A 16,135-nucleotide genomic window follows, 5' to 3' on the forward strand; every position below is an offset into this window, starting at 1 on the left:
ATGACAAAGCAATCAAATTAAGCTGGAGAACTCATCTAACCCCAGCTAAACAACTCCTGCTCTAGTAAAAGAAACTGCAATTTTATAGAAAGTACTCTAACAAACTACATTTTGATTCATCCACTTCAGATGCTTTTCTTTAAGCCATTGAATCTCCACTCCCAGGCACAGTGGAGAAGAATATTTTATGGTTGCTTTCTACAAAGCAGTAGTGACATACTTTTTTCATACAACTGACTGAAATACTTTAAAAAACTAAAGAAATCACTGTCTACTAACCTCTCTGAGGCACTGAAGAGTCAGACACGCTCCTGGATCTTGTAACAGCTGGAGACTTTAAGCTGTGAGATGCTGTCCCAGGTGACATACTGCTGCTTGCACTATGTTCACTAAAAACATTAGGTGACTGTGCCATGTGTGTAAATGAAGCGGACTGGCAGGGCTGCTCCCACGTCCTACAGTATGCTTTCCGTGACGACTCAGGAGAAAGATGCTGGCTTACCCCTTCAATTGAATCTGGTGTTCCAGGACCCGATGCTACCGGAAAAAAAGCAGCACATGAAAGGCAGAAAAACTATTTCATTTTTGTTTAACAATATCCTCCCATATACTAAGAAGTATTTGGAGAGCATCAAAATATATTTCATTTATCGTAACTAAAGGTTTTCTGCTGTCTTCATTAACATAAGCTCTTCAAATAATCTTACTTTAGAAGTTTTCTATTTCCTCTTTCTAGGGTTTTCTATTAAACTTATTAGAGTGACTGCATATGAAGTAAATTGTAATACATTTCTGTCCAGTCACGTATGTAATAGTACACAGGTAACAAATGTTTATAAAATTCCTACTATACCCCCTTGTACGAAAAGGGTTTTCATGATAGGAAGCAGTATCTTACCTGGAAGATTTATTGTTTGATCACCTAGGAAAAGCCGTCTAGCAATGCTTCTCCTGTACCAAGCTCTGGGAAAGGCTAGAATCTCACTGAGTCGGCGCATATCGTATTTAAAAGAAGCAGATCCTATATCACAGACAGCTGAAAAAGAAAAAGCATATACACACAACTGTAAACCCTCAGTAGTAACAGGCTTTGGTAACCAAATCTAATTAACAGGTGTTCAATATAGTCAAATACTTCTTTACCTAGCAGTATAGTCTCTGCTGTAATGCGAAAATAGTTGCCATTTCTCCAAATCCAATATTAGATAGAAACACGTTTCATAAAGGCAAGATGGAACCTAAGAATATAACTGATGTTGGGTCCTACTTTTGTTGTATGTGCCTCAGACTCCTCATCTAAGGGCATAATGGCAGATTAATCACAACCGTTCTGCTGTTTGCCCAGTCAGTCAGGATCCCACGTGCAATTGGGGGAAATAAATAAGTAAATAAATAACAAATCTTTAAACCCACTTTTAGTTCAAGGTTCCTTGAGCATTCAGGAGTCCAGCTCCCACTGTAGCTTCATAGGCACCCGATCTAGGAGATTTCAGCTGTCATTTCTAATGAGCACAGTATATCATCTCTATGATACCACATTTAATTGTGCTACATAATCCACTTTGATCCCCCTGCCATAGGGAGATTGCTTGAAATCTAGACTATTTCTATTTTTCATACAAAAAAGGAAGAAAAAAAAAAAGGTCAATGTCTGTAAAAGATTTTGTCCTATTCAGGTAACAAGAGAGAGCTGTGAAATACCTGTTTCTGAAGAGAGGACTATGAAAATGGGTGGTTAGAGTTTACCAAACTAGGTCCAACTGAAAGCTTTGGGAATAAATTTAACATGAAGTTCTATTATTATACTAGTTTATCTCTGTTATAAAATGTATTAAGAGGTGAATCAGCAATGAGAATCTGAGTTTGTTCCTCTCTCTGTTCTGATGGAACAGTGACTTAAAAGAGCGTTCACACTAGAGCACTGCTGAAGTTCATCCCCTTGTTGCTCACTCCTGTATGTGGAGACTTATTGAAGCTATACTACATAGACACTGTGGGCATACTGTGATTGCTTTCTAACCTTAGCAAGCAAGTGTGTGCAGCATAACACATCAAGAAAACACATCAAAATATTCAAGGGTCACATTAAGTCACATGGGCTGATGTCAGAGATGTGTTTGAGCAAGCCCATTTAGTTACATTAAATTAATCAGGAGGCTAAAAAGGTGCATCTGCAAATAGGTACTCCAAGTACCATTAACATTTAATGTATCAATCCCTACCTCACTCAAAAAGGGCAAAAATTTTACTACACACTACAAGTAGATGGCTCTCATATAACATCTACAAAAGCTGCTGAGAGTGAAGTCTATTACTGGAACTGCAGATCTCTGATTAGCTGAATAGGTGGGATTAAAATGAAACAAGCACTTACCAGATATGTTTATCAGTGTAGTATCTATCTTGCTGGTAGCTTTGCTCGCAGATTGACTCTCAAAAAAGGAGGAACCTCCTGAACGCCTTATTCGTGACAGGCTGACTTTCACAAACTCGAGGTTAATGCTCAAAGAATCCTTCCGGCCAGTGACCGAAGTTGGCTCCTCATCCACATTACCTAGAAATAGAAAGGAAAAATTTAATCTCCTGTGACCTTTTCAAATCTTCAGTTCAGAAAAGCATGCCAAACTTGAACAATGTTCATTAAAGCAAACAAAAACCTGCTCTGTACCTAAGGCTCCCGATCCAGGGGTTAGAACAGTAACAGCAGATTTTTGTTTTCCAGCTCCATACGGATGGAACACGTAAAGGGAAAAGTCGGACATGCAGGCGGTAAAGCTCAGGCCTGAAGAGCTGCTGCTAGAAGTAGTCAAGTCTGACTGACTGCTGCTGTGCCGTGTTCTGCCAAGAGGGCTGCCTAGTCCAGGTGATGAACCTGAGGTCAAATTTTTTTTCCAAAAGTTAGTTTCAGTACAAGAGCGTTTTCAAACGCAAAATAATACTGACTGTTAACGGAAATATTAAACAGACCAAATGCACATCAAATTATGCCATTGTAGCAGCAATGTAGCTTAAATATTCTGCGTATTGATGCTAGCCTTTCATAAGGGATAACTGAACTTGCTTAACCAATGCAAGAAAAACTCCAATACGCTCTATCTGTGCAAGCTTTTACAGAAAACTGATACAACATGAAGAAAACCTACTGAACTCACTAATAGATAAATGTCTAGCCTTAAGGTGTGTAAAAGCTTATCTTCTGCTCTAATTTTAGACAGCCAAACATTGTATTTATTTATGCTACAAGCTGCATATAGTATAAACATTCATATACATATTACCTGGTGCTCCAGATTTACTAACTGAATTCTTTAAGCCACTCTGTGAAGTACTGCCACCAACTGACACATTTTCGGATGGGTACGTTGTGCCTAATGTTTCCAGTTCTCCTCGGTTTGAAGAGAAAACAAGATCCAGGGAAGGCAACTTCAGCATACATTCAACTCTTGATACCGGCAAGCAACTGAACTTGATTTGAGAGGGCTGAAACACAGAAAGAAAATACAGCATTCAGTGAACAAATATGAAATACTAAAAGCACCCCCAGTTTGGCTTATAAAGTGCTACATATTAATTTTTAAATCTAAGCAAATTACAACCATTTCGGGCTGGTTTTATAATTAGTAAGGTGGCATATACAAGTTCTGTATACAAGTTCATATAGATACATTAATTTCAGGGAATCTCTCCAACACCAGGGCTATTGTTTGGAACCAGTTTTTAGAAGACACAAACAGGAATCCTGGATGCAGCAGAGGACATGTATGTCCCCCTCTCTTCTTCCCCAAGTCAATTCATAGCTTCACTCATCTCATGCAAGAACTACGGAGAATCACTTGACTCTTGAGCGGACGCTGAAAGCCTTGGCTCCCCTCAACACATTCTTGGCCAGATGAGTTTGCAGTAAAAGCCGAGAGATTGTTGTGGTTAATCTTCATAAGTGTGTGTATAAATATATATATACTGTTATATAGCATCTGTTAGAATATGTTGTTCAATTTGGGAACATAATCAAGTTTATACTAGAAAAAAATGTTTAAGCAAAGTGCAAAAATATAATACCAACATTCCGATCAAGCTCAAGTGCTCTGAAGCACGCTGTGGTAGCACTTTTCTCTCTGACACATATAAAAAGCCCAGTACATCAAATAATAAGCAGTATGAATATGCTTTGTAGATAACTGTACATTCCAACACTTTCCATGTAAACTGAGAAAATCTTTAACTATTATTTTTGTTTTGTAATGGTACCTATAAACAAAGGATATAAATACTAGTTATGAAAGATATTTTCAAGGACGAAGTAACAATTAAAATGCTCAGAACTTTTGTGACTTCTCAAAATAGCTCATTCCTGTTGGTCTCCATTGGACTAAAATATGTCAGAACCTCTGACAGAAATTCTATTTTATCATTACACTAGACATGAATATCTCTGAAAGGACATTTGAAAATATTTATTATTTTTTAAAAAGCAAACAGAAGCATGGATTGTCTCTAAGACTGTGACTGGAGTTACTTTCTACACGGAACATTGAGTTAAAACCTCACCTGAACTCGTACATAAACCACCACATCTACAGGGAAGGATGAATATGCTGACGTCGAGGACGATACTAATGATGTTGTGGACTCTTCTAAGGGATCTTGTATATCAAATTGCCCCATGTCTTCATCCTGTGAACTAACAGCTTTTAACAAGTACAAGAACTCATTAGAAAGTGGAATTTAAAAGGGAAGAACAGCTCAATGCCACCAGAAGACAAAAAAGAAGAAGTGCAGAGTACTAGAATACAAATATGCAACTTACCTGTGTAATTCCTTTCAATGGGGGTAATTGGAATGGTTTCAAGAGCTTTCTCTAGAAAGTCCAGTAAGCATGGGCTAATCACCATTTCCTCCGGCAATGACTGAAGCGCAACCCATGCATATAGTTTAGCAGTTTTCACTCCACCACTTCCTTTCCCTTTGGCTGCAACATTCAAAAGATAAAATTTGTCTAATGTAATACTACTCAACAGTAACTGATAAACATTAGAAGATACTTCGTAACAGCTGTTTCCTCTAATTCTCTGTATCATCATCTGCAAAGGCATAAATCAGATTGGTTAGAAAAAATTAAGCCATAAGTTTTCACTAAGAAAATTGTGCAAAAACAACTGTTAGCCTGTGATACTTGATTGTAATTCCATTGTGCATGTTCTTGACCAAGCACTCTTATGTTATTGTCACCACTTTGCTTTTTAAAAAATAGCACTGAAATCAGACACACACAATTCTTCTCCAAATACACAACACAAAGTAACCACAGCTGACTGGAAATGAAAGTGGAATTAGGAAAAATAAATACACAAGCCTGGGAAGAATGTCAGTTTAAACTGACAAAATACATCAAAAAATTAAAACTGTAAATGGCAAGTGTACTATATTTATGCAAAGAATAACTAAAGATTCTAAACCAGCATTTTTTAAAGCTTGGAGCTAGCCAGAGTATAAAGTAATAAAAAGATCACTGTCTTCTAAATCTGTGGAAGAGGCTAGCACTTGGATCCATACTCACCAAAATATAAATATGCACAGAAGGTATTAGTACCCGCTCAATTACTGTCTCTATGAAATACAGCTATTGGAATGGAGATAAATGAAGATATTGATTTTAAATTCTCCAAGAAAAATATAAACATTAACAACTAAAACGGAGCTTTTACTTGCTAAAAAACCCAAGCACTGAATTGTCATTCTATGCAAACTATTCTGTCTAGTGCCTCCGACTGGATTGTCCTATCTTGCTCTTACTGGAGACCAAAGACAATAAGACAAGGTGGTTTCCATTCCAGAGGAAAAGTAATATAAAAAAAATAAAGAACAATAAATGTGTTTCAAAACAATTCAGAAATAATAAATATTTATAAAAATACAATGCATAAAGAAATACAGTAAATGCAACCCCTAGTTTTGGGAGACATATCATCATACAAGTGCAATTTCCGTAAGCCCCCCCCTCCCCAAATATAGAGCTTACAAACACAAAAACAAGAAGACTCACTAACTGGACATGACATGGTAAAAATTAAAAGGCAAAGATTGGAAAGGAGATAAGAAAATACAGAACAAAATTGAAGAAAAGTAGTATAAAGCAAGATTGCACAACATTGGGTAATCATAAGGAGGATGGACGCTTAAAGGAGTAAGAGCTAATGGTCCAACAGCATGGATAACTGAGGAAGGTGTCCCCATTTCACTGTTCTCTCCCAGCATCTCTGCTGGTTTTATTAAAAAACAAAACAGAACCAGACAAACCCACACACAACTTTTTTCAGTTATTAATTTTGCCTGCTAATCAAATTTCAACAAAATTTTGGCCTTGTTTTTAAAGTGGTATTCAAATGCTGAAGAAGAGAAGAGTGAATGTCTCAGAAGTTGGAGGTGCAATCTACATACCTCTAGATCTGACATGATGTAACAACAGACTCCTGCTTGAAAACAGGAATCATTGGAGATAACACAAAACTTCAAGTATTAGAACTCATGTTACTCCAAATCATAGTTATTTAAGGGCCTGCAACAGTTGAGGACACAAGTATGGTATTTTGATTAATACAAAAACATCTAAACAGCTGCTTCAGTACTACAAGAAATAACCCAGTTCCAGAAAGCAATAATTTACACATTACTTGTCTGGCAGAAGACACTTAAAAGCTGAAAGTATTCTTTGAATAATATAATGTATGGAAGCAAGGATTCATCTGATTTATTTTTTTTTCTTGGATTATGAAGAATAAAGCAGTCAGCATTCATTTTTTTATACAGATACTTAAACTTTGCTTTCCCGTAATAAGCATTATTTTGTTAAATGAAAACAGGGAGAAGGCAGTGACAGCTCATCACTGTGATACAGTGACTATGACAGAAATATTACTAAGACTGGTTTGGCAAGAGATTTCTAAAAACGCAGCTTTATGAACTGCATTCATCCTTCTGGGATCAGGTTTCTGCAGCCGAAGTTAAGACTTGATAAAAAACAGTGTTTCAGGTAATGTGCAGACAGATCTAAAGCTAGTAGATTACATGAAGGAAAGATATATATCCATGAGAGTTTTAGAAGGTTATTGTCTATAAGTACCTGATGGGATGGGTGGGGGTTGGGGAGGAAGTAAGGTGTTAGTCTTGCTGTGGATAGTGCTAGATAAAGGAGGAGATGTGGCAGTATCTTTCATACCATACAGCTTGGACTCTTTGGAAAGGGTTCTTGGCAAAGAGGATCCTCGAGAAGTATTTGGCGATTCAGTCTTTAAAGTCTTTGAGTTGTAGTGCAACTGGAAAGCAAAGAAAGATCAATCTACTTCATACAAATAGCTCAATTTCTATACAGCAGTTTGGTGTCACTCCTTCCCTTCAAAAATTTTTTTTTTTTCATTATTTATAAAAATATCATTGCAAGATACATTACATTCCAGTTCATGTTCTACAGATATAGCTGGTGCACATAAAGATCTGAAATCTTGGTACAAAAAAAAAAAAAAATAGATAAATCAATAAACTATGAAAAAAAAAATCAAGGAAACACAGAGAAACAGAGGAAATGAACTATTTAGGAACAACGCCTAAAGCTTGCTCCTCCGTTCTGTTACGTTGTACACATCCTGTGACACCAACTATTTGTTCCTGTCTGCATAGCTTGCTTTCTGTCTTACTGCATGGTGGAACTACTCCACTACTAAACACCAGCATACAGAAAGTTGCATAAAAAACAAAAATAGTAACATATTCCACAAGTTCACCCCTCGGTGAACGGTCAGGGCCTGAGGCATAACTGTTATGCCTGAAAATAGCCTGGAATACTGGAAAATGGACACACATAGCCCTTCCACATCGAAAGACTAGAAAAGCCAGGCTGTTTCAAGTGAAGAGCATTTGATTTATGGCATTGCCTCAACTGAATTTCATGAAGTTCCCATGCAGCAGTGACCTATTTTTCCTGTTCCTTCTCCATAGGATTTCAAATCACAAATACATGAACATTTGTGTTGAAACCCTTTCTTACTAGGATATAGAAACAATGATTAAAAAAATAAGGGAGTGTACAGTTTAACAGTGTTTGAGAGAACACTGTCTTAAAAAACTGACTGCTATAATAAGCAACGCAGAAGACACAGTAAGAGAGCTTTATGTGTTAGTGGGCCAACTACTAAGCTGCCCTTCTCATGAATTACTGGCAGTGAACAGATCTTCCTTTATTTAAAAAGGGCATCCTGTCAGAGAAGAAAACATCTAAAACAAATGCCTGATTTTAGACACCAACATGTTAATGGAACCGATTTCTTTTCATTATGTAATATCACATAAACTGTTTTTTATGGAGCGTCATTTGACATAGCTCTATTTTTGATGGCACATATAAGATATTTGGTTTTTTCCTCCCTAAGAAAGCGAGGGTAAAAGCATCTATCAGTTTTCAATGTAGTATTACAGAAATCATTATTCCCATTTTAGCAGTATGTACATAAATGCAAAAAGATTTTGCCGAGGTGCTCTGTATATATGAACTTGTACATACTGTAACAATGTATTTGCTTTGAAATCATATTTGAGCAGAGAGAAAGAGCAAGTGCTTCCCTGCTAAGTTATACGCTCCTGTTACCTTTACGTCCACCCCAGGAATATAAAACACAGTTGTTTCCACATCGCTAGATTTTGTCTGTAGAGATGATGGCACTTTCTTGCCAGCAAGTAAGTGAGTAGTAGATGCATAATTAGTTTGAAATTTCTTCTTTTTTGAAGGAGACTCTTGATCCAAACTTCTGGAACTCCGATCATAGCTCCTAAAATAAATACACTGCATTTTATTAAAGCAGGCTTAATACTCAATAAGAGTATGTTTTCTAGTATTAAAAAAAACTAGAGATGTCGAACAAATTTGTAGTATCAGCTATATAAGGAAGAATTTCAATCTCTGCTTTACTCTTTACATTCTGTGATCTCTGCTCCCTTTCTGTCTGCCCACTCTGGTTTCGCCATTTTCATTATATGATTATTTCAGGCAGTAAAATCTACAAAAGTATTGTTATGTTGTTGGAGAAACACTTTCCAGTGCTCTGTACTCTTACAGTCACGTTCATCTACATTATGCAATGTGATCTGTGAAAACTCTTTGATATGCAGAAAACATTAATCAATTTTCCTTCTCTGCTGTAAAGCCTGTCTTCATATAAATTTTTAAGAGATTCTTTTTCCTTCTGTATCAGTTCTTAGAAAAAGCGTCTTGGAAAGACAGAAACCAAATTGCTTTCTAATTATGGATCTCCTATGTATACCTTCTCAGTAAGAAAAAGTATTTCTCATTTGTTCGTATTTCTTACAATTAGAGTTAAAACAAGTAAATCTCATTTCCTTATACTGTACTTATTAAGAATTATCTTTGCTGACAAATAAGTTTCTTAAAATTTACCATATTATTAACATATTCAAAATTTAAAAAGTAATGTAAAGCTGCCATTAGATCCCCAATCACATACAAATTGAAAAAGAAGAATTTAAAAACTGATGATGACATCATTAAGATCAGAAGTAAAGCACTTCTGTTGCCTCAGATAATAAAAAAATGCATTATATTAAGAAAGATACATAATATCAGCATGCTTTTACACCCAGAAAATAATGGGAGCCCTCAGAGATCATGAGAAAACACAGCAGTAGCCCCACTATTAGTCAAACCATTATGTGGATTCACTGAGTTGTAAAGTTACTTCTTTGGAGGCTGAAAAAAGTGCTTTGAAAGCCTAACATTTTGTTTATGAAAGATAAAACTTTAAAAAAATAATGAAATAATTGGATTAAATTAATTAAAATAATTAATTTAAAAAATAAAAACAGGAGAGAGGCATATACTGATTCTTGCTAAACAAATGCAACTCGCCATGCCATACTCGGCCATAACAATTGCAACTTATGGTGATGCTATGAAGTAGTGATAATTACTACAAATAAAATGATGGTAACAAACTAATGCATACGTCTTCTATGCTTTTCAAATGGGTCAGTGCTTAAGAGTCATTAATTATTGCGCATATGGTCATAATTTAAGTGATGGAAATATCAGACAGACTTAACAGCTAAAGCAGAATGAAGTACTCATACCCGGTTCTTCATAAGGCAACTAATTAACAGGCTTCTTACCTTCGTAAACTAATGTCATCATGTTCTTGCTGAAGCATTGTAGGGTGCAGTACACATTTTCCACAATCAATTTCAACCCTGATATCAAGTTCAAAGTCAATATTTCTCTCCGTGGTTGTGCCAGTCATACTTCTGTTGGTAGGTGTTGTTGGCCAGCGCTCAGTGAACAGTTGGTGGACAGCAGCGAAGCCTGTTGCTTTCTTGCGAGAGGTACTCCTGCACAGGCACAATTGTGGATTAGATATTAGCATGACATTCACCTGAACAGATGGTAGCAGGCATTCTTAGACTATGTTCACACTCAGTATATAATCTTTTAAGAACTTTTCTGGAAAAGGTCTTATCTGGTACACAGCAATACAGTGGTCCATCTTCCATTAACACATTACTAAGTATCCTTTCTCAGTATAGGGTACTGCAAAGAACTAAGCCTTTCTTAAGTTCTCAATTAAGAAAAGGAACGAAAAGATACATACAATAATTTTCATATTTGCAAATATTTACATTATTACATGCACTTTGTGGAGGTATAATCACTGGATAAAACTGAAAGTTATGCTGTATTTGACAAATCTGTCATTTGGTCCCACTAAAACATGCCCCGTGCCTCAAAAAACTCACTTTCCAAGTTCTTTTATTCTGTTCCAAGCCCTGAAATTTCTAACAGTTGCCTCCTTTTCAGATCAGCACTCCTCCTTCCCTCACAATCGCCTCTGCTGAACACAGCCTCCCCTGCCTTCCACATACACGCTTCAGGCAAAATGCAGTCCTTCATCAGTAACAGATTTTGTAGCTTTAAAGTCAATATTTCAAATGTATTTTCTTAATTTCTGTGCTTTTCCTTAGGACCATTACTTACGGTGGTTTCCTATAAAAATACGTCCTCTCTCTTTCATGGTCATCTTCCTTCTCAGAGTCCTCACTGCTTGATGATAAGCTGTCATCCCGGCGTCCTTCTTCAGGCTGGAAGGGAATGCCGGGTGAGAAGACTACTGGAGTTTTGGGTGAACCAAATACTGAGCATGAGCCTTCACTAGTAGATGAGTAATGGGAGGGACCATCAATAGTTACAGACAAAAGGTCCATTTCTGTCTCCTCTGGAAACTGATTATAAAAAGACAAGAAGATATTAAATTTCCACAGATATTGTTTCCATTGAGAATGCATTAGATAGCTCTGGAAATAAAAAAGCAAGAGTGCTATGAGAAACTCTCACTCCCAAGTTCCTCATAATACAGAGGCAGCAGGTGTAGAAATTGCAAGACAGATTATGAAAAAGAAAGAAATGAAAGCTTGGTGGGGAGACATTTGCCATTGCCTAGTGATTGAGCTCAATGTCTTAGCTAAATATGTATCATGCTCTGACCAATCCACACAATCAGAAGGAATGGAAACAGTTCATATAAACTTAAAAAATATTTTGAAAGAAAAGCACAAAAGACAACAAAAATCATCATGAACCTCGTAGAGGGGTAAGGCACCCAGGAGGGTTAGTGAGGCGTGCATGCAGAACGCTAACACAGAATGTACGGCACCGGTTTGCAGTTCTGGGCTGCTCTTGGGCGCACGTGCTTTAACACGAAACGAACTTCAGGCCAAATTTCCAAAAAGGGCCTCCTGTTGCTCACATAAAGCACGCCACAAGCACCCCACAAGCAATTTTCGAACATTAACTCCTTAAAATGCCTGCGAAAAATATCTGGAAGTGTTAGTTTAACACCAGCACTACCTATGCAGCGTTACTATAGAGCTACACAGCTATCATCTGCAAATTCAAATTAGAGCTCTGCTGAAGAACTGGCATTATAAAGTCAGTAAGATTTATTTTTTTAACTATTCAACATTTGATACCTCTAAGTGTTTGATAGCATTTTGCTATGCCAACAAAACTTAAGCTAACTGGGCTTATACATAACAACCACCAAAAAAAGGTAGGATAGCTTTTAAATGCAAACATATTTAAATGTGCAAAGCGCATTTCTATATTTCATTTCCACCTCTCTCTCAGAAATAGGGATTTATTTCCTGGGAGCATGAGGTGAGTTGGGAGGAAGAAGTACGTTACTATCTCTTGAGTTTGGTTTTTTGTTTGGTTGGTTTTGTTTTGCTTTTGTTGGTTTGTTTTTTGGTTTTGGTTGGGGTTTTTTTAAGAAGAAAAAAAACTTCACTATTTTCCCTAAACATGTTTTTTAAAGCGGTTAAAAAACTCTACCATTTGTTCTCTGGGTATTAAGCTTTGGCACATTCCCTACTCACTATTTGAAAATGTCTTACTCTGCATTACATATAGGAATTCCAGCAGAAATAGAAGTGTGAGAAGATGCATTCCCACCTAGCAATTATTTTGTACTGGTGTTGATGCCTGCAATCTTGGAACACAATGTAACAGATGAAGGCACACACACTAAAATCCTCTTCTAAAGCACATTTCAAGGCTAGACTTACATCACTTTACATCAGCCTTGATCGGTCTTCATAAATATACAAACCAAATTCCAATAATTCATTTTACAAAAAATAGCAAGTTTTAGGTCTACATAAGGGTGTAGAAACACCCTGGAAAGTTCATCAACAATCAATCATGTTGTTTGCTTACTTTACATATTTAAACTTAAGTATTTTCAAATTTGATATACATTCTGTTTAGCTCAGTGCAGAAGAAGAGATGAAACATTGAAAAGCAGCTCCCTGTAAGATAAATTAGTTCTCTGGCAAAGAATACTTGTTTCTTCTCAGAAATACCTGAAAATACCCTTCCCCTGGACAGCTGGATTGTTGCGCAATCCCCAAAGCTGTTTTATTCAACTTAATTAGAAGTGAAAAAAATATATAAATTAAAACAATTACAATAATCTCAGCCATGCAAAAACAACATAACAGGAACATTTTAAAAATGAGAATACATAGCAACAAACAAAACCAAAGATTCAACAATCCATTTCAAACACATAGAATCATAGGATTGTTTAGGTTGGAAAAGACCTTTAAGGTCATCAAGTCCAACCGTTAACCTAGCACTGCCAAGTCAGAAGTATATTACCTGCAGGGCTACAGCAAACTGACTAACACCCATTTCCAAAACTCTAAATATATTCAAACACAAAAAATACTAGATTTTTTTTTGCCCACTTCTGATAAAAATTCCAAAGCAATTGTATTACTACTGTGCCAGCCTAAAAAAAAATAAAATAAATACCATTTCCAAAACACATCTGTGTTCTACCGAAACAAATCTATCTTCCAAAACCACATCCATAACTTGAGGCACACACTAACAGAAACAGACACACTAAAACATACAAGCAATTCAGGTCTGCCTAGGTATCCCTAGCTTGCAAACTTGTGACCAAATGGCAGAGGAAATATAATTATATTGCATATAAAGTAATTCTTACAGAATCCTGTATGTTGAAAGTTACTCTCGGCCCAGGAGATGCAGCATCTACACGGATATCTGGGAGGTCTTCACTGTCTCCTAGTCGAGAGCTATAAGCAAAACCAAAACACAACAGTTTGTTGAGTTTTACTACAGGCTTTTATATTCATGCAAACGTTTAACTACACAAATATAAGGCAATAAAGAAGTACAGTCAGTACTTATGATTTTGTTATGGAAGAAAGTATAAAATCATAATTGAAGCCCTTAGGGTACGTGAAAAAGGAAACGGAGGGGGAGAAGGAAAGAGAAGGAAGCTACACATTACTTGGCCAATAGTCTATCGCTAGCCAATCTCTGCTTATTTCTTTATGCAAGTTTTTCAGTCCTGAGCCAACATGCAGAAAGTGTAGAAAAATAAGATATTCATGATCTACCACATAGTACATAAAGCAAGTTGGCAGATGATGTATTCTCTGATGCAACTGAAATGACTTATTTGGCCTTATAGTATATGCATATTACTTTTCATTCACAACCAAAGTACTCATTAAGTTTTTCAGAGCTTTGTGTTTCTTATAGAGCAACAGAAAAGCCTCATTATCTTTTCCATACAGTTTCTGGTTCTCTTCAGATAACCTTGTGAAAAGGTAAAATGAAAGTTGTTTTCACCTGACAGATCTTGAACTAGAACATTGATGTCTTCAACACTTGCTCTGCTTTAATTATCAAGAATGCTAATTAGTTCAGAAGACAGTTTCCTTTTCAAGGGCACCTTCAAAAATTCACTTTAGAGTACTTATAAAGCTGGTTTTATGCTGTAATATCTGCTGTCTGATATTTTCACATCTAGATGATTTATAAATTTCCATTCACTCCTACAGAAGTATTCAAATCTGAAGCAAATTTCTATTAAGAATTTCTATTCTCATAGAAAAAAGTCCAAAGAATTCTAATACTCCTCTCCACCTTTTTAATTTTCAAGTCTTTTATATTTAATACATAATAATGCAGCATATTTTAAATTCCAACCTTTGAGTGCTTCAGCTGGATCTACAGGAGCAATACTCAAACACATGTATTTTAAAACCAAAGCAAACAGGCATCATTATACAACTACAGTTTGCTCAGCAGCCATAAAATGATGAAACAAAACCAATGCATGTTATACTAGTGAAGAGATTAAAAGAAATTTATCATTCACAAAAAAAAAAAATCTCCCTTTCTTCTCATTACAACAACCTTTTTAAGGCAAATAAAGTGTAGAAATCAAAATGATTACACTATGCCATTTTTCCTTAGATATGTTTCTTCAGTATGTTTTGAAAGCAGGATTCTGTAAAAAACCCTAAGTTGTTGTAGAAGTGGAAACTTCTCATCTGACATACTACTAAGTCTTTGAAAATTCTTTTTTGACAAAAAAGGTGAAAAGGTGCTTTTTAGAACATGCCTGTCTTCCAAAATGACCTCCTCCTATCCAGTTCCACCACATCTAGCTGCTGCCTATGGTAAAAGGACTCTTAGGGCCAAAGTCCAATGTTTCCTCTGTTCCATATCCTGTTGTTGCTATCACAGATCTCAAATTCCAGGAAGCTTACCTTGTTCTGTCCATTCTCTTCAGAGGTGGTCTTCCTGATGCTGAAATACTCTTAGATCGGCTATAGCTGGGTTTGTAGCTGAGACCCCATTTGTCTTTCAAGGAGGCAGCCTAAACCAAAATTAATATTTAAATGCAACACAGAAAAACACCGGCAAGCTAAAATACTGTTTTACACAGATGTGCCGGTAAAGTAAAAAGATTTTTTTGTTCCATAATAGTTAAAATGCATCTCATTATCAGCATTTGCCAGCATCTTCATCTTGCCTCTGGATGCTTGTTCACTTTTCACACTTGCTGGAATTGGTAGTGTCCTGTTGCCAGGAGAAAAGCATGCCCAAAGCTAATAACCTGACCCCTTAGACATCCTTCCTAGCTACCACTACAGTAACAGAAGAACATGAGCTAAAATGATAACACCTGAGAAAGAGCTGCAAACAGATCACTATTTGAAAGATCTTATTAACGAAGCATCATACTTGGAGTTCATGCACTAGGACACGCTGAAAATGATGTTTTGCCAGGTTTGTTATCAGGTCTCGGACAACAGAGACATATGTTTGTGGATTACCAGCAACACTGCTTGGTTTTTTTTGTCCAGTTTATTCTAGCCTCTGTCCTTAGTAGCTGGTTTTTATTTTTACATTACCTAACTCCACAAATATTTATAAATATGAAACACTTATAGGAAGCACACCTCCCAGGTGGAATATAATAGGTATCTGTCATTTGCTCAGGCAGTTAACATGCTTGCCTCTGTGTCTGCATTCATCAGTGCAATAAGGAATCATTTAAAAATCTGCTAAGAGGAGGAAATGACATCTTCAAATATGCATTTTTGACAATTTCTTGTGAGTGTGCAAATAAACCCATTTGCATTATAGCATCTGTGAAATTTCAGTTTTCTTATCACCATTTTACAAGGGAGAAAAACCTTTCCCCACCCTCTCCTAAAGGTAAAGGGGTTGCCAAACTATTTGATATTCTTA

General features: G+C 36.4%; 1 protein-coding gene across 14 annotated transcripts in view; it reads right to left on the reverse strand.

The window, feature by feature from the left end:
• BLTP1 (bridge-like lipid transfer protein family member 1) overlaps positions 1–16,135 on the reverse strand; it is a 125,301-nt gene that overhangs the window by 10,635 nt on the left and 98,531 nt on the right. For 9 of the 14 annotated variants that reach the window (XR_015699502.1, XR_015699503.1, XM_087735664.1 and 6 more), the window contains 14 exons: positions 15,148–15,257; positions 13,569–13,659; positions 12,916–12,978; positions 11,033–11,277; positions 10,174–10,389; positions 8,639–8,819; positions 7,121–7,313; positions 4,808–4,969; positions 4,549–4,688; positions 3,279–3,480; positions 2,669–2,872; positions 2,375–2,554; positions 899–1,036; positions 280–537 (listed from right to left, as the gene is read on the reverse strand). Coding sequence is in view for 12 of the 14 variants with exons in the window: in XM_087735664.1 (XP_087591790.1) it covers positions 280–537; positions 899–1,036; positions 2,375–2,554; positions 2,669–2,872; positions 3,279–3,480; positions 4,549–4,688; positions 4,808–4,969; positions 7,121–7,313; positions 8,639–8,819; positions 10,174–10,389; positions 11,033–11,277; positions 12,916–12,978; positions 13,569–13,659; positions 15,148–15,257 (2,383 nt within the window). In the remaining 2 variants the exon portion in view is untranslated. The remainder of the gene's footprint in view (positions 1–279; positions 538–898; positions 1,037–2,374; positions 2,555–2,668; positions 2,873–3,278; positions 3,481–4,548; positions 4,689–4,807; positions 4,970–7,120; positions 7,314–8,638; positions 8,820–10,173; positions 10,390–11,032; positions 11,278–12,915; positions 12,979–13,568; positions 13,660–15,147; positions 15,258–16,135) is intronic. The other 5 variants (XM_087735672.1, XM_087735666.1, XM_087735669.1 and 2 more) reach the window with 4 other exon arrangements.

The sequence above is a fragment of the Nipponia nippon genome, unplaced genomic scaffold (genome assembly GCF_047370975.1).
Source record: "Nipponia nippon isolate SJK-2023a ecotype South Korea unplaced genomic scaffold, ASM4737097v1 scaffold_6, whole genome shotgun sequence".
Lineage (NCBI taxonomy): Eukaryota > Metazoa > Chordata > Aves > Pelecaniformes > Threskiornithidae > Nipponia > Nipponia nippon.